General features: G+C 36.6%; 2 protein-coding genes and 2 long non-coding RNA genes across 4 annotated transcripts in view; all 4 read right to left on the reverse strand.

Moving 5' to 3' along the window:
• LOC140168410 (atrial natriuretic peptide receptor 2-like) overlaps positions 1-1,662 on the reverse strand; it is a 38,336-nt gene extending 36,674 nt beyond the window's left edge. The window contains exon 1 of the mRNA XM_072191800.1: positions 1,573-1,662. Coding sequence (XP_072047901.1) covers positions 1,573-1,662 — 90 coding nt within the window. The remainder of the gene's footprint in view (positions 1-1,572) is intronic.
• The window catches only part of LOC140151059 (uncharacterized), a 525,069-nt gene that overhangs the window by 419,561 nt on the left and 82,781 nt on the right, over positions 1-22,727 (reverse strand). The gene's annotated exons all lie outside the window — the stretch shown is intronic.
• LOC140151065 (uncharacterized) lies at positions 2,539-5,956 on the reverse strand. The gene is made up of 3 exons (XR_011858894.1): positions 5,885-5,956; positions 3,120-3,197; positions 2,539-2,644 (listed from the first exon to the last, which is right to left on the reverse strand). It is a non-coding gene; the product is annotated as an uncharacterized lncRNA (long non-coding RNA).
• LOC140168418 (atrial natriuretic peptide receptor 3-like) lies at positions 7,893-21,957 on the reverse strand. The gene is made up of 5 exons (XM_072191811.1): positions 21,780-21,957; positions 20,442-20,536; positions 10,929-11,052; positions 8,620-8,704; positions 7,893-7,959 (listed from the first exon to the last, which is right to left on the reverse strand). Exons 1-5 carry the CDS (start codon positions 21,955-21,957, stop codon positions 7,893-7,895), a joined length of 549 nt encoding a protein of 182 aa, XP_072047912.1.

Below are 22,727 nucleotides of genomic sequence, written 5' to 3' on the forward strand. Positions count from 1 at the left end.
TATCCTCTCATTGTTCATTGTTGATTATACATACCTAGATAAAATACAATGATTTGTTATCTACCACTTGAACAGGATTTAGCCAAAGCAAACAAAGACAAGAACTATTCTATAGAAATAGGTAGAAGCTTATTATCCTCTTCAGCAGTAGTATTATTGATTGATTTAAACAGCGTTTGATAAGATACTTGTCGCAACGAATTGATACACCTATGAATACGACCTTCACATACATTTGACACTTTAACTCAAAATACAATTTGCCGAGTTTACGGCTGATTCGCCGCGTCCACTCACATTTGTCCGTCTATTTGTAGTTGAAGATTGTAAGCTACATATTGGATTTTGTGGCCATTTAACTTCTGTTCTGCGTTTGGAATTACTTTCTTCATCGCATGAGATCTGAATTTGGATGGTTTGGCCTTCATAGTTCTTGTCCAGTTGAGGAAGTTGTTAATAAGTTGCTGGCAACTGTCTGGGCTTCTTGCTACAAGGGTCAGATCATCTGCATATGCCTTGGCTGACGATGTAAGGTCTGAGCTACTCATACTGTATCCAAGGTGGCTGGATTGGTCAAGAAGATCCAGACACAGATACAACATTTAATCCAGTCTGTGGCCCAATCTTCAGTTTTCACTCTGATGAAAAGCTCATCGTAATAATTGAAGATGATCTTTCTAATGTGTTCTGGTACATGGTACCATTCCAAGGCAAACTGTATAAGATTGTCAATATATTTGTTCTCTGTCAAGTGCTCGATTGTCCTTTGAGAAATAATACCCATTCCAAGGTTGCCACTGGAATTCTTCAGAGTGATAGGTCTGAAGCATGATGGATCATTGGTATTCTCTTCCTTGGAGATAAGGATGGTTTCACCAGTAGTGGGTATTGATGTGCTTCTCCAGATGTCACAGATAACTTCATGAAGCAGTCCAGTTATTCTTGGACATTTCTTCCATATTAGGTAGGGAATACGGTTGGTTCCAGGAGCACGGGCATTTCTGAGTGCGCTTTTGGAGATAGGCATTAAGCTCTGACAGGCTTGGTGGTTTGGTCTTGAATTGTATTGTTGGTTTTGGTGGTCTTTTCATGCCCTTCATAAGATGGTATTTGTATTCTCGCATCGCCTCTTGCTGTTGTTGACATCTTTGAAGTATTCTCAGCAGCTATTTTACTGAAGAAGGATGGAGTTCTGTGTTGCTTGTCATTAAGCAATCGTTTCACATATTAGTAAGGGTTTTGTCGGAATTGTTGTTGTGCTTTGCTTGTTGATTTCTTCGCTTGAAGTTTTAGCTCCAACTTTCTGACCTTGTTATTTAACCTGACCAACTTGAGAAAGACTTGACATCACATAATCTCATCACATTTCGTAGTTATGACTAGCATAATTATTATAGAGGGTGCAACATTGTGATTTTTCTTGTGATGCGGCAAAACATCACATTTCAAACTGCCCCTAAATCAAGCCATAGCTGTTTTGGTCACCTAATACAGTGATTCTTCCCGTTTACTGTAGCGGTTATCCCGCTAGTTCATTTATAGCCTATATAATTATAAATTATTGCACTGTACCTTGGCCATGTCAACGATCAGTGAGTCTTTCAGTTCGACCTCCATAATTTTTGCAAGCAGCATGTCCTGCAAAAGATAATTGTTAAACATGTTGTTAAATTGGTTCACATGCAGCTACATGATGTGATTATTTGATAATCAGAGGCGATGCAATGTTCATCTCTTCCCCCGGGAAGTTCCTCCTTTGCTTTGCCCCTCAACCACATACGACTGATTCAAAAAGACAAATGTTTTTATCGGCACTGAATCTCCACTTGGGGGGTTTGACCGCCGAGTCTGCATTCGGCAAAATTGATTTTGGCTAACAATATTGTACGAACATGCGATTTTCACAGAGTTTTCTCCTATACAAACTAACTAACAAATAAAAGGTCAATAGTTCTTTTAAGAGCGAAATGAATTAACTGGTAACAATGTATTAAGGTTATTAATTATTTTAAAATGTTGCGATTTGGTAGTTCACAGCATCTTACGAATGGTAGTGAGCTTTGGCAAAAACTGCATTGCTCAATTCATAGCGAGCGTGTAGAAGAATTAAAATATCACAGATACACTTTTATAGGTGCTGCGGTTCTTGAGTTGCGTTGTAAAGAGGGCTGAAACAACAACACTTGTGTAAAACGTACATAACTCATTAACAACAATAAATTAAGCAAGTTTGCAAAGTATATGATTTGTAGAATGAACTTTTGCAAAACATCAAGGCGTTAATTTTCAATAATATATTGATATAGATAATGAAAATCGATTTTTAGGTTGCTTCGACCAACAATACCTCGTCTACCCTTAAAATACTGTTGACAAATTTTCCGTCGGTGAAAAAACCCTCCATGAGACCTTTAATATAATCCGACATTTAAATGTTTGCTACAAAAGTTTTGTGTTTGCTGGATACGCTTATTTTGACTGGTTCCTAGCATTTTGAGTAATATTCTGAGCTATTCTTTATCAAATGAGACATTTTTACCTTTAAGCTTCCTCTAGAACAATAACTATAGACGAGGCATATGATTGGGTTATCTACGCATGCGCCATAAAATCGTGCTAGATTTTCATGATCAGCCATTACATTCTAGAAAACAAAAATAAAGCAAATATTAGTAAAACATTAATACTACTGCTTGCAATACTACTACTGCTACTACTACTAGACTACTACTACTACTACTACTACTACTACTACTACTACTACTACTACTACTACTACTACTACTACTACTACTACGTCTACTACTACTACGTCTACTACTACTACGTCTACTACTACTACGTCTACTACTACTACGTCTACTACTACGTCTACTACTACTACGTACTACTACATAATGTAAGATTCAAAATGTTGAAATAATATTAGTCATAACTGCCGGGAAGGGTTGCTGTCCATTTTAAGCTGAAATCCGGTTTGAAAAAAAAAAACAATTTGATATTATAAGATCGTACATTACGGATTTGAGAAATTGTTATTTACAAATCGCAGATCAGTATTTTGGTCATTTGTTGATCGCTTTGTTGATAGTTATAGATACGATAATATTCAAGCATACCGATTTTAGCTCAAGAAGAACCGCTTGGCTTAGTTCAACCCTTCGTTTGTCAATTTTCTTCACGCTAACTTGATGACTCTGTTGACGAAACGGTTAAAAAGTACATAATTTGTAAGTTAAGATACATATTTCAGGAGCAGAGGTACCTAATTTCATTGTAAGAACATGTAACCAATTGGTGACTCCAGACTGTTGGCAATACTCGTCATATGCGGGTTGAAAATATATACTTCGGCTTCAACGTTAACTTCATATGGGGCTGCGGAATAATTATGAGCATCCGCGTTGGGGTAAAATTTCCAAACGGCGTGCCAAAAATGCTTGCCACCTCTCAGCTTGCCGAAAATCGCTTACCCCTGGCCTCTCGGCCTTCCAAAACAATCTTTGTCGGCATGGATTTTTATCTATATAAGTAATAGTTATTACTTATAATAAGAATAATTTATAGTGTTTTTAAGTTTAAAAACATGCAGGCCTATACATGTTTTAAAGTGATGTTGTGCGTACGCATTAAGTATAGGTTTCTCTATTTTGGTAAGGGCGTTTTTAATTTAATATATTCAAAGTTCTGAATGTAATAATAATTAATGAATGGTAAGCCTACCATTGAAAATGATGCTAAGATGTTAGCCGATTCTACGTAGATAACGGGAAACGGCGAGAAAAACAGCAGCGTCTCTGATTGGCCATTTCAGCGAACTCCGCGATTGGTCAATCTAACCGTCCAATTAGGCATCCCGGTTTACCGACCAATGAGAGTGCAGCAGATATATGATAAATAGCGATGTTTTCAGTAGGAAACGTCATTCTGTGTCGGGTCCTAGTCAGGACTCGTCATCAAATTCAGAATCCAAGAGAGGACTCACAGTCACCATCCTCAAGATTGAAACCTAGTCTGGTTTCATCATTCGGTATCAGGTCCTAGTCTGGACTTGATATCAAGCAAGCTTGATATTTATTTCAAGGTTAGAGTCCAGGAAAGGATTCGTAGTCGCCACCCTCAAGATTGAAACCAAGTCAGGTTTTCATCAATCGGTATCAGGTCCTAGTCTGGACTTGATATCAAACTCGAGTCCATGAAAGGACTCACGGTTTTACCATAAATAAGGTTGAAATAGATTTTTTTAACCATAATACCAAAGTTTCTATAAAAGAGACAGAAAAAGGTTTTCGAATGAACGGCTCTTTTCAGAGCCACCGAACTTTACAAAAAGACCGATATGATTGGTATAATATTTTGCTTTGATATTCACAGTTTTGAATATTATTAACCAAGAAGCGTGACTTTGGTTATGAATAAATACTTCTCTTTAGAAACCAAGATAAGGTTTCACTATATAGGCTATTAGTATATAATTACGAATTTCTCAGCGGAAGAATTCCTAATTTAATAGAGCAAGGTTAAAGTTTTATAACAAGGTTATTACTGGAAGCAGGTACCGTCTGTGCCCCTCACTTTTTATAATTTTGCCCTACCCCTTGGACATGCCAAATCTCTTGGGGTTCCCAAATTGCAAACCTTAAATGGTCTAGATATATTTTATTGCTATAGATAATTTGCATATTTAAGTGTTTCCGTACTGTTTCCCTGAAATAAAAAGATCATTAAGGATTTTACAGGTTTGTTTGAGATTGTGCTTTTGTTCACTGAGTAGATTGCAATAATACATTTTCTTAGAATTACGAATCGCACTGGTATGAGTATTTCTATAATTTACAAGTAACGCTTATTGGCATCATTTAGTTGGGGAAGATTTGAATTTACGATATAACGTGTCCTTACGACTGATATATGTTAAAATAGCAGTTGTGATCCATGGTTTATAAGGAATACGATTAGAATAAGAAAATTTGATACCCCTTTGAAGAGAATTTTGGAATATGAAACATAGTGCAGTTTTGTCCACGGCAAATTCACCGTGACCTTTTCAGCCATAAACCCGCTTAGTGAAGATTAAACCGAAATATGCAGTACTAAACCATTATAGTAATCGATTGTCCAATGCACATTTCTTACCACGTGATAATATTAATCCAATGAGCGATCGACTACGGTCGACAAATCCAATCGATAATGACGGGTGGAGCTCCACTGACTGAGTTTTGGGGATTTTTCACTGGTTTGCTATCAATTACTCATCAAGGGGCTCCACCGTTATTATAAGGACTATGCTAATAATTTAAAGATTGACATGTAGAAAATAAACCATACTTGATTGACAGATTGACGGTCAACCAAGTCAGGGCGGCCCGGTGAAGTAAAATGGGCATTGGATTAACACGGGAGTTTGGATAAGATGATAGATTTCCTTTCTCATATAAATGCATGCTCCCCCGTTATTAAAGCTTGTACCGGATTAAAAATTCAGATATTTTGAAATTAAAGAATAAGTAATTGAAACATAGAGCAAGTACTAAAATCAGAGCTTTTATACTTTTTGATATATGACGCTAACTAGTTCATCTCCTATACCCACAGCACAGCGCTACTAGTACGGGTCAATTACCTATGTGAGTGCCCCTGTGTTGTGTGCATACATGTAGTTAACAATAACTGCATGATGATCCGTAGAGAGACATTTTTTGGATTTAATACCCCTAGTGGCAGTATTGAGACTAGTGCTAGTCGGATCGAGCATTCGGGGTACCCGGTCAGAATCTAAAGCACCCCGGGCCCACCACGCAAGCAACTCCCAAACACCACAAAGACGTCACTCAGCACACACACCCCTAAACATACACACCGCATACCCATAATTCCTTACCTTGTACATCGCAAACCTCACGGTGCTGCGTGAAAAGTCTCCCTTTTCTATTTTCCCTGGTTCAGCTGAACTCTGGAAAGGTAAAATTGGTCAAACAGAAATCCCATTTTCATTCGAACAAATCAGAGGAATAAGTTATTTACAGTAAGTAACAGTCATAATTATAAAAGACGATTTTCAGAAAATGGGCACCCCAGTTAATGTTAGCGTATCGTACACGGAGACAAGCCGTGTGTCCGGTACACACCGGTACCGATGACATTTTGTTTATATGCTTCGAAGAAAATTCAGTTTAAAGAATAGGGCTTTCAGAAATTACAACTAATATCGAACCCGAGGATTTTTAGGGCAAAGTTTGGGGCTAAAATTGATATTTTTACGGATTACATTTCTCTTGAAATATGCGAGACAAAATCGTTTGCGGTCTTTTTACCGATTTTGATGGTGTATTTCACACATGATATTAGCTAGGACCTATAGTTTCTCTTTTGATGAAATAATAAAGAATGAAAATCTCTGACAAGCCGGTTTTATTTTATCGATTTTGACAATGCAATTCACAGATAATATTAGATAGGACCTATAATTTTTGATTTTATCAATAATTTGATCTCACTTGATGAATTAAAAAAAACCTCCGGCAAGTCGGTTTTACTTTTCGCCATGTTTACGTGTCAAACCCCTATCTGTGCATTTTAAATTTCCCCATTTAGGCTGTGGCGAAATTAAATTGAGGGCGAAAAAAGTGTAGTATTTGCAAGGTTAGACCCTACCATTGATTTTGATCCTGTCATTTTCGATGATGCCGCCGAGGAAGAAGTCGAACTTGGAGTGGTAAATGAATTGCCCGCAATAAACGCCAACTCTTCAAACGAAATTTTCCAATACGACCTCGATACGACCAGTTTCTCCCAGGACCTCCTATATATGCAGTTTTTTACAGAATCCATACACAAAACAAGTTTTAAGAAATTAGCAACCAGAAGGTTTCAATTTATAGGAATTCTTACCACAGATTTGTTTGAAGATGTAAAGGAACCACCAGAAGCCGATCCTTCGTTTTCTTTTAAAGCTAGTTCCTTTGGCATGTTTGGTGGTTGAGCATTCTTGGTAAATAATAATTCTTCATATATTATACGCCATGGCGTGCTTGTATTCCATTTAGCTGCAGACTTTGCACTTCTTCTATTCGTTAAAAACACGAAGATTTTAAACATGAACTGATACTTTTGATAGAATGCATTTGTATTATATTGAGCAGGGGATCGGTCTCGCAGCGCTGCAACGTAAACTAACCCTGCATGCCGCCCTCTTTTGCTCACTTATCACGCTGATCACCGTTAAAATTTGCGATGCTGCTCTCTGGATCTAAGGACCGATCCCCTATTCGCTAATTGAACACAATCATGCGTAACTTGAATTTACGAAAAGACGAATCACGATTCGGCAGTCTGCCAAACTCATAACGACATGATCAATCACAAGATTCCTCCAAAAATGAACTTTCAGATTTCCTAACCAAGAAAAGTGGCTGCTTTTATGCTTTAAAGTGACCCCTCACAGCAGATATCGGCTATAAAAATAGTGTGCAAATACAGTACAAATTCTGGCACAATTAGGCCTACATGATAATTATGTCTGTGTGTTGTATTCACTTTATTTCGCAAACAGTGTGGTAAAAAAGGGGGCTTTACAATAAGTTCCCTATCGGTGCAAAAGCGTTCACTATAATTGGTCGTCCATAATTTTCGCCATTTTCACTTACGCACCAAGCGTGCGTAACTTTTTACCCCCCTCGAAATTGCGAAAGATTTGCCATGAGTACTACTGATGAATCTATATCCAAATACTCTGGATACCTTATTACGGGTATACGATGCTAATTTGGTGCGGGAGCACCCGGGGGAGGAGCACCTACTATATAGATCAAAATTAAACTAAAAGAATTATTTGGGTCTCCTTGCCATTTTATTTTCCTCCCTCATGTCAGACTAACTTTTGGATAAAATTAAACACCATGCATTCGTTCCCAGTTCTTGGCAGTTCTACGAGACTTCCATAATAACAAGAACTGTCTTTAAAAAAGACAACGCAGTTTATATTAAATTAAATTAGTATTGAATAATGGCTAAGCTAATGCGTTAACATATGTAGCTAAGGGCTTAAAACTACTAATATCATTATCTATATGTCAGTGAGCTAACTTTGTCAAAAATTGAGCGATTTTAATGAATTACATATCATTTTGTACTAAAATTGATTAAATGATTAAAACACACACTTATACGTCAATGGAAAAGACATTGGTCCAGAAACATGTAAGAATATTAGGACATTTTCAATGTATAGTGCAAGCAATAAGGTGGGATTAAGGTATGCAAGCAACATGATAAGTTCTCTCCCCCTATTACGCACGCTTTGTGCATGACTTAAAATGTTTTTTAACTTAAAAGTAAATAACAACTCAACATCGTCAGCCTCATAACAAAATTGCCCAAGTCATTTTTGCCTAAGTCACTTTTTCCATGTTACTTGTTGAATTTTGACCCTATTGAGTTATAAACCAATTCACCGTGGATGTGTTTCTTAATACAATGAAGTATAACATCAAAAGAGAGGGTATTCATTAATTTGATCAATTATGGGTTTATTACTCAGAAAATCAAAATTGCAAATGAGAAACATGTAAGAATGACTGAGGCAATTTTGTTATGAGAGTGACGATATAAACGAACCTGTAGAAGAAGTAAATGGCGATGACTCCGAGTAGGAATATAGCCACAACACTGGTAATTCCTATGACAATGGCTGGAATGAAAACTGAAAAGAATGCAATCAAATCCACCCATTATTTTGTGCTCGTTGATGTTCAGGTATTTATGTGTAAGTGCGGTTGGTCTTACTTAACATTTAAAGATTTGTTTTTCAAAAATTGTGCTGGGATAGGTCGTTTTCAACAGATTTACCACTTTCGCCTTGCTATAGAAATTGAATTGCGTCATCTGTTGACCTAAAGAGAAAAAGTGTTTTAGGGGGAAGTGTTAACTTTCGTTCGATATGTAAAAACAATCCTGATTGGATGAAGGGAACTCTTGAGGTTTTTACAAAAAACAATCACATATTTCTGTTTTCCACTAGATCTCACCAGAGGATGATTTAAGGAAGCCCCATCATGCACTGTAAAAGTGTTATCACTAGAGTTTCAACTGCCACTTTACTTTTCAAATCCCATTGAACTCTGTGCAAAATATGTTGTTTTAGAATTGCCCGTGTGTCATTATTACTTGGTCGATTTCAGATCTAAAGTGATGTATGCATGAAGGATAATTCACACCTTCTGTAGATAACATAAAATGTGAAATCGACTGGCATTTTGAATGTGTATTTATTGTAAATATATCAGTCCAAATTCAAATTTAACCATGCACGTGTGTATGCAGTGGGCGGGCAGTGGTGTCATGTTCACTCACACAGCTGTGCTAACCGCAAGACTTGCTGGGAAGTGCTTAAATCATCCTCTGAGATCTCACACAGCTCTTATGATGTTATATACTCAACCGTGTAGTAAAACACAGTCTGCGTAGAGTCTAGACTCGCTGTGCTTGGAAATTTCTGTGTGCTCGGGTTTATTGATGTGGAAACTGTGCGAAGATGCATTTATAAGAGAATCGTTTTTGTAGTCAAACCTTTTCATATGATATAGAGGGAGACGAGCATGCATATTTCATGCGATTTTGGTCATTCAATTCAATTTCAGACTTGCCCAAAATGTAGGAAGCGCGGAAAAATTGCGCAATATTTATCATATTGTGGCCCAAAATATGGTGTTTTACCCGGTGTTTTACAGGCTAAAAAGGAAAGCAGATGCACAGAGCAATTTTGGGGACTCCTGGGCCCGGGACCATCTGGCCCAATGGCAATCCGGCCCTGCACATAAAGAGAAATTACACCCTTTTAGCTACATTGTGATGTATCGCTTGTCTAGAATACCAAATCATCCTGATTGTCACGATATTGTGACAATTGCTGCGATTTTAAAAGTTGCAACAGGAGGGTGAAAGTGCATAGGAACAATGCCGGAAACTACGTCACGCTATTGTTCGACTAAGGCTACATCATTTTTAACGCATGCGTGTTCGTCAATACAGCTTTAGTCTCCTCCACCTTCGCAACACGGTACGTGGAGTGACTGGAATCACACTGACGGCGGAGGAGAATACTAGCTGGTCAGACAATTTAATTCTATCAAGCATATAATACCTGAACAATCACCGTCATTTGATCGATTTACTACAGAATATATTGTATACACAAAATATAATTTTAAAATTGTAAACCTATTAACTTATATACTTGTGTACTAAAGTATAAGGACACGTGAATAAAATCATGTAGAAGACAAAATGGCCGCTAATCCGCCTATTGTCTAGACTTAGGCTACATCTTCCGGTTTGTTACGTAATACTAGGATGCCCATCCCTTTGTATCGATCCCTGGTTGCAACGTCTATACTATAATGTTTATACGCTGGCGAAGTTACGTAACAAATCGGATTAACTACCATAGCAATAGGTTCACACATTTGTGAATATATCGCGCAGCACTACAAGCAGAATAAATTATCACCTGTGTATATCTGCAAAAATAGATTGTAAACACAATACCGGTCATTTCAAAGATACTAATCTTACAGGTGCAAGTGATCAACATGATATGGTTCAATGCAGAGGTACCACGTAAACGTACCAGTGCAGCGCGGTATTTTCAAAAATTGTTTTCACCAATTGCTATGGTAGTTAATCCGATTATTACATAACTTCGCCAGCGTATTGGATTCTTTTGTAAAACGTACATAACTCATTATAAACAACAATAAATCAAGCAAGTTTTCAATGTTTATGATTTGTCAAAGTGTTATTTTTCAATAATATCTATATGGCAATTCAATGGTAACTCGTGCTACACTTTTTGGCATCCTTTTATAAACTTGATGTATTGTTTGTATTTTAATACCCAACATCCAAGGCTAGATCTATATACTCACAACTATCACTTTGCGTATTCTCAATAATTGCTATTCCTTCTGGTGGTCCATTTGCTCCTGTTGGCCATTGAATAGAATCCAGCACCTTTATTTCACCGGTCAATCCAACATAATTTTCTACCACCTAGTTGTAAAGCAGGTGAGAATGAACATTGATATTAATTAAGGGCTCAAATGGTATAATTATGCGTAGTATCCAGTGATTGTCGGGTGGGAACCTAGCCGCACGAAGGGCATTCCACCATATTAAGGTTATTAATTATTTTAAACTGTAAACGGTTGTGATTTGGTAGTTCACAGCATCTTACGAATGGTAGTGAACTTTGGCAAAAACTGCATTGCTCAATTCATAGCGAGCGTGTAGAAGAATTAAAATATCACAGATATACTTTAATAGGTACTGCGGTTCTTGAGTTACGTTGTAAAGAGGGCTGAAACAACAACACTTTTGTAAAACGTACATAACTCATTAACAAGTAACAAATTAAGCAAGTTTGCAAAGTATACGATTTGTAGAATGAACTTTTGCAAAAAATCAAGGTATTAATTTTCAATAATATATTGATCTAGATAATGAAAATCGATTTTTAGGTTGCTTCGATCAACAATACCTCGTCTACCCTTGAGGCTAGCAAGTATTTTAAGTATTTGGTAGTTCACAGCATCTTGCGAATGGTAGTGAGATTTGGTAAAATATATGATCATTTCATAGCGAGTGTATAGAAGAATATAGGCCCCGTTTATAGGCCCTGTGGTTCTTGAGTTATGTTGTGAAGATGGCTGAAACAACAACACTTTTGTAAAACGTACATAACTCATTAAGGGATCTAAAATGAGCGTTTATTGCGTTTCGACAGTATTTTTTGTGGGACATGAGACCACCTCAGACCTATCGAATTGCATTCTGAATACGAAGCATGTCTTTCTGATATAAAATAATTTTCATTTTTTGAAAATCACAATATAATACAAATTTTATGACAAATTATACAAATTTGATATTTTTCAAATTTTTGATATATAACAGTCCTCGAAGTAAATCATATAAATCTAATGATATATTCTTAAAGTGTATGTAGCACGGAGGAAAAGCCGACGGTCAATTGAAAATTTTGACCTTTCATATTGAAGATATGGATTTTTTTCCCAAAAAGACCTAATTTTTTTGGTGTTTTGGGGGAAAAAATCCATATCTTCAATACGAAAGGTCAAAATTTTCCATTGATCGTCGGCTTTTCATCCCACCTACATACACTTTAAGTATAAATCATCAGATTTATAAAGTTTACTTCAAGTACTGTTAAAATATCAAAAATATCAATTTTAATGATTTGCCATAAAATGTGTATTAAATTGCGAATTTCAAAAATCAAAATTATTTGATATCAGAATGACATTCTTCGTATTCAGAATGTAATTCGATATGTCTGATGTGCTCTAATGTCCCAAAATAAATACTGTCCAAACGTTCATACCCCAGCCCTTAACAACAATAAATCAAGCAAAGTATATGATTTGTCAAAGTGTTATTTTTCAATAATATCTATATGGCAATTCCATGGTAACTCGTGCTACACTTTTTGGCATCCTTTTATAAACTTGATGTTATTGTTTGTATTTTAATACCCAACCATTTCGATTTGGATTTGGAAGATACCTTCTCTTAAATAACAGTATTGCGAACCACCAGCATACATAACTCGATGTAGAAAGTCTTTCCTATTCAGAGGAAATATTGCAATTACACACCTTATTGCTTTTTAACAATAACCATTGACACTAGCACATATCAGAGAAGATGTAAGAAAAGGAGGGAGAACAGAATTATATCCTTGAGATAATCCCGTAGGTAATCCTGTTGCACCTATTCATAGTCCTTTATTCTCAAGTGGTGGGTTAACCAACAATTAACAATGAGAGGACATTCCTGAACATCCGTTCAGTTGGGGATGATTTGAAGTGACCGCCAATTATGACCATTTGATATTTAATACCAGCAATGTGAAAAAAAAAAGAAATAATGAAGTGCCAAAATAATGTACCCTTTTACGGAAGGAGCAAAGTTTAACAAGTTGTAACTCCGCTTCTGCAGTACGAATGTCAGTGGCGAATGTCAGGTTATTATTTCCCAGTCTTTAAAAAAAATTGCAGGCAGAGGTGGGAATCGATCTCGAGCACTGTGCAAGACCACTAAGCCAACTAAATATCTGTGGTGAGATGTGTGACATTAATCTTTGATATTGCTTAATGGAACAAATCGCGGAATTAAATCAGTAATAAAAGAAGTAGATTCTTATATAGCGGTCAAATTAGATAAAAAGGGAAATATTTGTCCCTAAAAAAAAGAAAATATAGGTTAGAAAATTATCAAATAAATTTAAATTACAAATTGAGATTTTATATTTATTTATTTCACGAGGCGGCATTATCACAGACAAACACTGTATAAGCTAAAAACTCGACCCTCGTCACTAGATTCTGTCATAGCTCAATGGTAGAGCATCAGACTGCTGATATCAATATGGTTCGAGTCCTCCTGCCAGCAATGGTTATATTTATGATTTTAATGCTACGCTAAAATTTGTTCAATTTATTTATTTATTTATTTATTTGTTTTTGTTTATTTATGTAAATAATTTGATATTTGAAAGAGGTATTTGAGCAATTCGAAATTTTGATTTTATAATCCTATGGGATCATTATGAACCCCCACCCCCTCCCAAATTGCCAAACGCACAACACCTGAGTTTGCATCATGCATAATGATCAGTATGTCCATGTCATCATCATTAAAAAAAACACCATTCTATGTAGGCCTATACCTGACGCCGGCAACTAGACTACTATTAGGGATAACCATCAAAATTTCATGTTGCCCCTATTGCTACAAAAAATTGTTTTCTGGATAGAACTCATCAATAGAAGTATTTCGGTGGTTAAATGGTCAAAATCGGTCAAAAACTGTTCGAACTATGAAGTTTCCCATTCTGACCGGTCATTGGAACGAAATAAAATGACAAGGTCCAAAAATAGCAATTGGGAGCAACATTGGCATAAGCATATATTTACCTTTATATTTACCTTATTTTAACATATGCAAACATGAAACAAGCATATTGTGAAAGTATCAAAGGGGTTTCTTATGAAATGGCACTTTACTAGTCAATGGCATAAATTATTTTTTCAAACCGATGCATTGAAATCATGCATTTAGAAAACATTTGCCAAAAATCATCCAAGATGTCCGATATGGCACAAAATCAAAATTGCACCAAGTCCAGGTGAACTTTTTCTTTTCAAAACCAAAAATTTCAATGTTATTGGGTTTAATATGACCAATTAGTAGGTGCATGCAAACAAAATCTTAAGTGTGATTGAAGGTCATTGACTCATTCACAACAATAGAGGTTATCCACTTCACTCATCATGCTCATGTGTGACTTCTAACAAAAGGTGCTGGTTCCTGTAGTATTCCTCATTTAAAACAATTCAATGCATGACCTCGGAGTTACGTGCATGACTTTCGCGGGCTATTTTGAAACAGTTATGGTTGCACATTCAGGTACTTCTTTTGAAAGTTCTAAACAAGGTATAGCCAGCAGCAAGTTGTAGATGGTAGGCCTATATGCCTAAATATAAGAAAACGTTTAGGGTTGAAATCAGGTGAAAAATACATCGAATGAGCACGAAACTTCACATTTATGTTCAGAAAGGTGTCTTCTTAGCATGATTAGAAAGGAGTATGGAAATTCCAAAGGAAAGCTGGTGATTTAATTTGTAACTCGAGATCTACTTGTTCAATTTTTTAACCTTTTTACAGAGGGTATGATAGAGGTATTACTGGCAACTCTGCCAAATTACAGCTCAGTAGGCCACATTTTTCACCTGATCTTATTAATCTGAATATTTTGTGCCATTCTTGAGCAGTGCTGAACTCAGCCACTGGCAATTAAGCGCACTAGTGGCGATGGACCAATTTTGACTCGCACTTACAGGAAAATGAAATAAGTTATGTTGCTGTAATTTGCAAGATAGTTACAAAATATAATTGGCAATAACTTCCTTAATTTTTACAGAAAAATATTAAAAAATAAAAGAATGAGATCAATTTAGAAATGTCTGTGCAAGCAGTGCACAGTTGAGCTCCCTTCATGTCTATGAGCGTGTTTATAGTGGGAGCAGATGTGCGGTACATTGCGGTACAATTTCTACCCGGTTAGAGATTATCCGGATACTTGCCCACTATAAACACTAGCAGTATAAAATTATGTATGTACAGTACATCGATATCCTTCTCAACCGAAGGGAATTGTGGCGAGATATTCCCACTATAAACACACCAGTATAAATTATGTGCGGTATTACCGGAAGTAGGAGCTTCTTCATGATGCGTAGGATGCGCGCAGGACATTCGGAACGATTCACACCCTAAGAGTTATCAAAACAGAAGCTACATGTTCACGGGCATGTTCACCGCCATGATCATATCCCGGGATCATATTGTTGAATGGGCTGTTTATAGCTCGCGCCACAATATTTACACATTCCTGGTGTGACCTGGGTCATTGCAAATGTACGATAATGTTAGTTGGTATATAATTTGTGCGGTAACTGTGTCCCACTATAAACAGCAAGAGTATCGGTACATATACAAGGATTATCGTGTACGGTATACTCAAAATGCGGTATATTCACTATAAACACGCTAATAGTGAGTGTTCTAATCAAGTTGATGGTTCAATGGTCATCCCTACTACTAAAAAAAAAATAGTATCACATCTTTCCTGCTCAATCAAAATAATACTTGCAAATAGATCATAGTTTACTAATCTAATCCTGTATTATATAGACCTGTAATATCACCTGCAATATAGGTGATCATTGTTTACATGGTTTGTTATGGTTGGGATTAGTGTCCGATCTCTGTAATGTAATGTAAATGAAGCATATTGATATGCAGGAAGAATCGATCAGTGCGCTAGCTTCATTGTCCTATGAGATGTAGGGCCTAGTGCGAACTGTCCAAGCTGATTTTTCATTTAGTATCATAATCTATTAGGGAAAGATAAACACTGTTCAAAATATCAATAGATAAGACGAAAGGGATTTAGAGATTTGTTATTGAGTCATGCATGATTTAACAGAAGGTTCTTTCCAAAACCCAAACGTAATGACATCCAAGGCTAGATCCTTATAGTATTGCTAAATGAAGGTATCAACTTTGTAAGTATGGGACAGCACAGCTGTGAAAAACGGTAACTTGTGCTACGAGCAGAGGACATGCTAAAAAAATCACTCACTCAAACAAAAAACTCTACAATGCCTAACTGATTACGATAATTAACTACTAGTTTATCTTGATATACCCTTTTTTTTTGCTTGCAAAAACATGGTAACTCGTGCAACAGCTTGTCTGCCCAAAAAGATGGAAACGAATTACGCAATAAATACATTTTAAATACTCCAGACCCAGTATTTTAATCATCTTATGTCAGTAAAAGTTCGTTGCCTCTGACAATACTACATCTGTCTTTATATATATATATGTGTGCGTGATTATTACGTAGTCAATTACGTAGTCAATTCACCACACACAGGTGAATGGGAGAACTTTTTCTGATGCCATTAATTATTACGTAATAATCATACACTCCAGGGTATAGGCCAACTGCACGTATCCACTCCTCTCGAAAGCCGTATCTTGCTTAACAAACGGATTTAGGCCAATATATCACAATTAATATTGATTTGAATATATTATCTCATCATCTTCATATTTCATGCAAAAATATTAACTTAAAAACCGACACTTGTACCTGTGTAACCAAGCATTCCAATTTAGATGTGGATGGCGGCGTCCTACCATTCATACTACAGTTCATTCATAAAAATATGTTGTGGTTTATGGCAAGAATCATATTATAATGTTTGGGAGTAAGACGATTAAATAGTGCTTCTGCCTGTTTTAGTGACCACTCCCGTTCACACAGCTTGCGAGGGCTCGTTAAAGGACATAGCTATTGCAAAAACAAGTTTAACTCCATTCGAAGAGAATGATCATTAAATTACAGATTGACACTCGTTGCAATTTTTTTTATTCGTATTTCTCCTGAAAAAAGAGAAATTGTGGTGGTAAAATGCTGCCTCGTACGCTCCTTCCCCCGTTCGAAGCGAAATTGATTTCCAATGCAGTTCACGAGCAGTTATACCAAGGGGGTGACACTAAATTCACGGTTGTTCTATTAGCAACGCAAAACCTATGAAAAATTCCGCTGGTTTACTAGCTAGAAAGTGAGGCCAGTTATCGATCCGTTATGAATAATTCATGTTCGACCCCTTGGATCATGTTAATTGATATTGGCAAATAACAACGTTGTTCGTTTTGCGAACTTTGCCTGTTCAATGAGAGTATAGAACGCTCCCAATACATCTGGGCACAAACCAGGCGAAAACGATCCAGTTTAATGAAATGGCGGACGGGTATTCCCATCAGGCACCAGTGATATGTTTTTTCAAAGAAAGTCTACTAATTTGATATGAAATGACATTTTGCAATAGTAAAGTCAAAATTAGGACTTGCTGTCAATAATATGAAGGAAATATGTGACAGAGGCAAGGTGTGAAATACAAGTAGTATTTAAGTTATAATAACCTTTGATACCCGACCTGACCTTCCATCATGGCGCCTTATTCGTCTTATGTATTTCTATTATGCTCTCAAGTAAAATAAAATACCAATCTGCACAAAGCAGACAGAATGTTACTTGGCTCCCTGCATGAATTATTGATTTTATACGGAGGTAAAGAAATGCACAGTGTATGTGCAAGCCGTGCACCATACTCCAAATATTTACGGTAAATCTGAATAGTGGTCACATATGACATATCATGTGTTCGGGAAATCACGTGGCAACATTTTAAGATTTCAGGCTTGTTTACTAGTTAATTGCCATTTGTACTCTTTATTATTTATCTTTGTTAATTAACATATATTTTAAATGCTGATAAATCGTGGTTGGCTGCCCATGATATCTGTTAAATTCAATGTTTTATGAATATAATTCTACCACGCAGAGGGGTTACGCAGCAGAATTTCACATCACCTGACTTAGCTAGATTTCGAAGCTCTGCTCTTCAAATTCATATAAATTTCAAAGTTTATACATTTAATATATTTAATATGATACTAATTTTTTGTTATAACCAACTGGTACACGAAATATACTAGCTTATTACCCATACATGCCCGGCATATGCAGCCATTCTCCGTCTGGATAACATGACTGTCGCCCTCAATACGTCTGGGCACAAATTTAAATAACAATACGCTATTTACATATCAATGTGGCCTCATGCTAATTAAAGCTGCCCCATCCAGGAGTTCATCTATGGTTATACACATGAGCCCTCGATATGAGCTATTTTGATAGTCAGTCATGTGTATAATGCGTGACCTTGTACCACGATATATCGGGAATGTTCAACAAAAGGCAATTGAAATTGTTTATTTGCATCATAAATACAATATGGATATACATCACGCTCAAATTCTAAGCTCGCACGGTAACATTGGTCTTAAACTCGAATGTAAGTTCATACGTGCTGGTAATACACAATTTCCAAAAGTTTAAACTGACTTTCAGCACAAAAATTCACTAATCTTGAATTTTCGATGTGTGACACACATCTTCATCAGGAGAAGTCCTTGCCAAGGATGATAGAGAGTACCCCCGTTTAGTGCGGGAGGCCCTCCAGATCAAGAAGAAATCGCCAGAACTAAATCGCGATCAAGGACTGCAATTGCCAACCTTATACAACGCCCTCATTCGACCAAAAGTTGCCAATGATCAACAAAAGGGCAAGTCCATCACAGGTGGTGTATGACGTGCATTCCCTAAATTCAGTAAATTTTCATCGTCAACCGTGTAATTGAATGGGATTATTTTGAAATTTTAAAACGCTTGAAATATCACAAACAAATAGGCCTATGTTGATAAATAATATAAATACAAGTTAAAACCGTTGGGGTTCGATAATGAACCCCACAAAACTAACCGAGTATATGGAAAATTCCATACGGCCGAGCGGTTTCACGAGTTGCCGGCTCGATCATGTCATCCGCCGCCTGGTCCATCACAACATCTTAGGACTTCTTCTGATGAAGATGTGTGTCACACATCGAAAATTCAAGGTTAGTGAATTTTTGTGCTGAAAGTCAGTTTAAACTTTTGGAAACTGGTCTTAAATATAATATTTTTTAGTCCAATCAAGTTGATATACATATGAATTGTAATATCACAATTTACTAATATATAATAAAGCAGCGGCCTGATTTCATCCATATGTGTAAAAACCATTAAATCTGTAATACTTGATTCAGAAGTGTTTTTTCTGATAACAAAAATAGTAAACGTTCTGTGCATTGAGAGTGTTGACAGTCCATTCTCTCAAAGATGGCACACTTCATTTCATGACATCCCACTATTTTCAGTCTAGGTCAAATCTGTCTCGTTCGAAGGAACTCATCGCTTACAGTTGGTTTTTGCGGAATATCAATTTAAACGACTTATTTTCTCAAAAAAGGAGTCATTTTCATTGTCCTCATAATATTAGATTGCCAATGATAAGATGTAAGTCCGAGCAATATAATGCACTTTGATATTTATTAGCTTAGAATATATAGAAGGCAATGGCTATATTATCAATAAAATTTCATTCGAAAATTTACAAAATGGTCAAATGAAATCATTTTTTTAAGTAAAGATTTATAAAATGTTCAGTATATCCTCAAACACTCATCCTGACATGCATGTACTCAACTGTCGTATAACATTTTTGCAATTGACCTTCAATCGATGAGCGGTGAATTATTCACCTGGCTGATGATCTGTATAAATACATGTTCTATTGATTCTTATTAATAATGTGCACCTAATTTGATGCATAAATTGGTGCCGGCATCAAGTTATTCCTTGTTTTAAACTATTTTTCTTAAGACGACATTACATTAATTGGACCGGTTGGACAAAACATGCATGAGAAAATCTTACTTTTTCGATTTTGTAAAGATAAGAATGGCTCTAAAATGACAAATGGACCAATTTGTCAAGATTTTCATTTTCTCGATACTTTTGTGTCAATGCCTTTCCAAGAAATGAAGTAATGGATGGCTTCAAGTGCCCAGCATTTAATGATTTGAATGGATGGGAAACGTCATTAGGTAATATACACTAAAAATACCAGGTCTTGTTTGCTTGCTTCTAAAGTTCTGAAGTTTTATGATGTATAGTTTTCTTATGTATTTTTATATTTTTGCCCTTATCTCAATTTCAAATATGGCCCCCCATGGACCAGATCGTGTCACAATTATGAATTTATTAATTTTCTTTTCATAAAGAAATATGAGTACCAACTCTACAAACAACCCGCACGCCTCCACCCCACCCCCCCCACCCCCAATATACACATGCAAAACAATTTAAGAAAAAAAATGGCAGAAGAATAATGACTCACTTCGAATTCGCCGTCCGTCAACCTTGTCATATCCAACAATGAGTAATCTGCTTCTCGGTCACCGTTCGCATTTATTGCAACGTGATCAAAAACACCTTCAGAGGAGAAAAATAATATAATTATATCAAATATTACTATGGAAACTAAAGATAATGAGATAAATTACTGGAGGAAAATTGTGTTTTGGACAGAACAACATTTTTAGCGTCTTTTTTAAACTGGGTAAATCATGCAGTGTTGAAACACTGCTGTCCCAAGATGCCCAGGCACTTTTTGACGACAAAATAAGTTTATGTGACAAATGCGCGAGAAAATATTTGCCATGTTGAATCTAAACTGGTGAAATATGAGGTTAATTTGGTCAGAATCTACATACAGGCGTCAACATGCATGGGGGATGATTGTATGGGCCATCCCCCTGTCAAAATATTGGGGAGGATTTATCCCCAACCCCCGGTATCTACGTCTATGTGTACCAGAGTCGAAGACCTTAACCACTGGACTACGTCGCCTTCTTAACAGGGCTATATCATACTGAATCTCTAATGAGTCGTTAGATGAACTACATGTTAATCATACTACATGCTCAAACTCAATACTGTATCAATTATAATTGATAATAATAATAAAAAACCAGTGGCTCCGGAACTGGGGGGACTGGAGCCCAGCTCCCCCCCCCCCCCCCCACCCGAAATAATTTTGGTATCTTAGGCCCCCAATATTTTAAGGTAATTCATAATTTTAAGGTAAAATTTAATATTATTTATTATAATTCATAATGTAAGGTACAATTAATGTAAAAATGTACTAGTATGCATTTCAAGAGCTTCCGCACCCACCCCTTCAGCGTTACGCGTCTTGGACCAGGCCTCATATTGACCCCCCCCCCCATATTCCGGAACCGGAATAATTCTGGTATACCCTGTGCACAAGTATAACCCTCACCCTAATCCTAATCCTAAACCTAACCCCAACCCTAACCCTTAAAAATAGGGTGGGCAGGGTAAACCAGAATTGTATTGAAAACACAGGGTGCGCAGGGTAAACAAGAATTGTACCCCGGAGCCTCTGAAAATTTTTACTTTTATATACTTTAGACCAACAATTAAGCAGTTATGAGGCCCAAAAGCGGGCCCAAAAGTTTCCATAATTCCAGGGTTAAGACCACCCTTAAGACAAGCTGAGAGAAAAGATATTTGGACATTTTTTTAAATACAATATACCCAGTAAGATATTCTTTGTCACTGAAAAAGAATCAAGTGTAAAGATTGTTCCGGAATATATACAGTTTTTGCCTATATAGCTATAACTTAATATTCCAATGTATACGAAACCTACCAATTCCCTCGTCAGCTACGTGGTCTCTTCCCCATATGTTGCGAATAAACTTGATCCCTTTGTATGACTCCCCTTGATCAGTGTCTCGATATAGACTGGCATTCACTGCTTTAAAGTATAGAACTACGGAATCGTGGAAAGACGCCTTGGAGAAGTCTATCTGCAAGAAATATGGCATTTAGAAACGTTTTCATTTTCTGATGTTGATGGGCTGGGCTGATGTCGATTAGAATATTTATTGTCGACAAAATCTCAAGATCCGACGGAATTCGTTATGCGTCGTTTATTTACATCAAAATATTACCATATACCCCATATACGCAGCATCAGAATATTGGGATTGTAAGGGGCTATGCAATAATTATGAGCCCGGAGGGAGAGTAAAATTGTGTGTGTGTGTGTGTGGGGGGGCATTGGAAAAAGTTGGAGGACATCTCCATATTCGCCCGTGTGTGGTGAATTGACTACGTAGTAATAATCACACAATGGCCAATTAATATTGATTTGAATATGATATCTTCATATTTCATGCAAAAAAATTAAAAAACTGACTCAGGTACCGATGTAATATCAACCAAGCATTTCACTGTTTCGTAGTGAATCAAGGCTGTGGATGGCGGCGTGCTACCATTCATACTACAGTTCATTTATAAAAATATCAAACTCACACGATAGTATCGACCGTATAAATATAGTTCAGCTTATTTTTGTAAAGTGTCACCAGAGAAGATGATAAAAGAGGAGGTCGCTCGCTGCCCACATCAAATAAATAATGTGTGCATCCGCCTATTGATGGAAACAATGATCTAATCCGATTGATCAACTAATACGATAAGTGGCTTTGCGAGTCACGACTGTCTAGCTCTAAACGACGCATGCCCGGATATCAATTTGTTACGTCAGTTGACCGCGAAATATAATTTCTGTATTGTTTGGCATGACTGGCTG

Source organism: Amphiura filiformis, chromosome 1 (genome assembly GCF_039555335.1).
Source record: "Amphiura filiformis chromosome 1, Afil_fr2py, whole genome shotgun sequence".
Taxonomy (NCBI): domain Eukaryota; kingdom Metazoa; phylum Echinodermata; class Ophiuroidea; order Amphilepidida; family Amphiuridae; genus Amphiura; species Amphiura filiformis.

What these genes read in the sequence shown, in the direction of transcription:
- LOC140168418 (XM_072191811.1), bottom strand. Translation starts at nt 21,957, where the DNA reads ATGCCATATTTCTTGCAGATAGACTTCTCCAAGGCGTCTTTCCACGAT. An exon ending in GAATACGCAAAGTGATAGTT is followed by an intron (nt 8,705 to 10,928) that starts GTGAGTATATAG and finishes CATTCTTTTCAG; the next exon opens with TTTTCATTCCAGCCATTGTC. An exon ending in GCCATTTACTTCTTCTACAG is followed by an intron (nt 7,960 to 8,619) that starts GTTCGTTTATAT and finishes TCTTTTTTAAAG; the next exon opens with ACAGTTCTTGTTATTATGGA.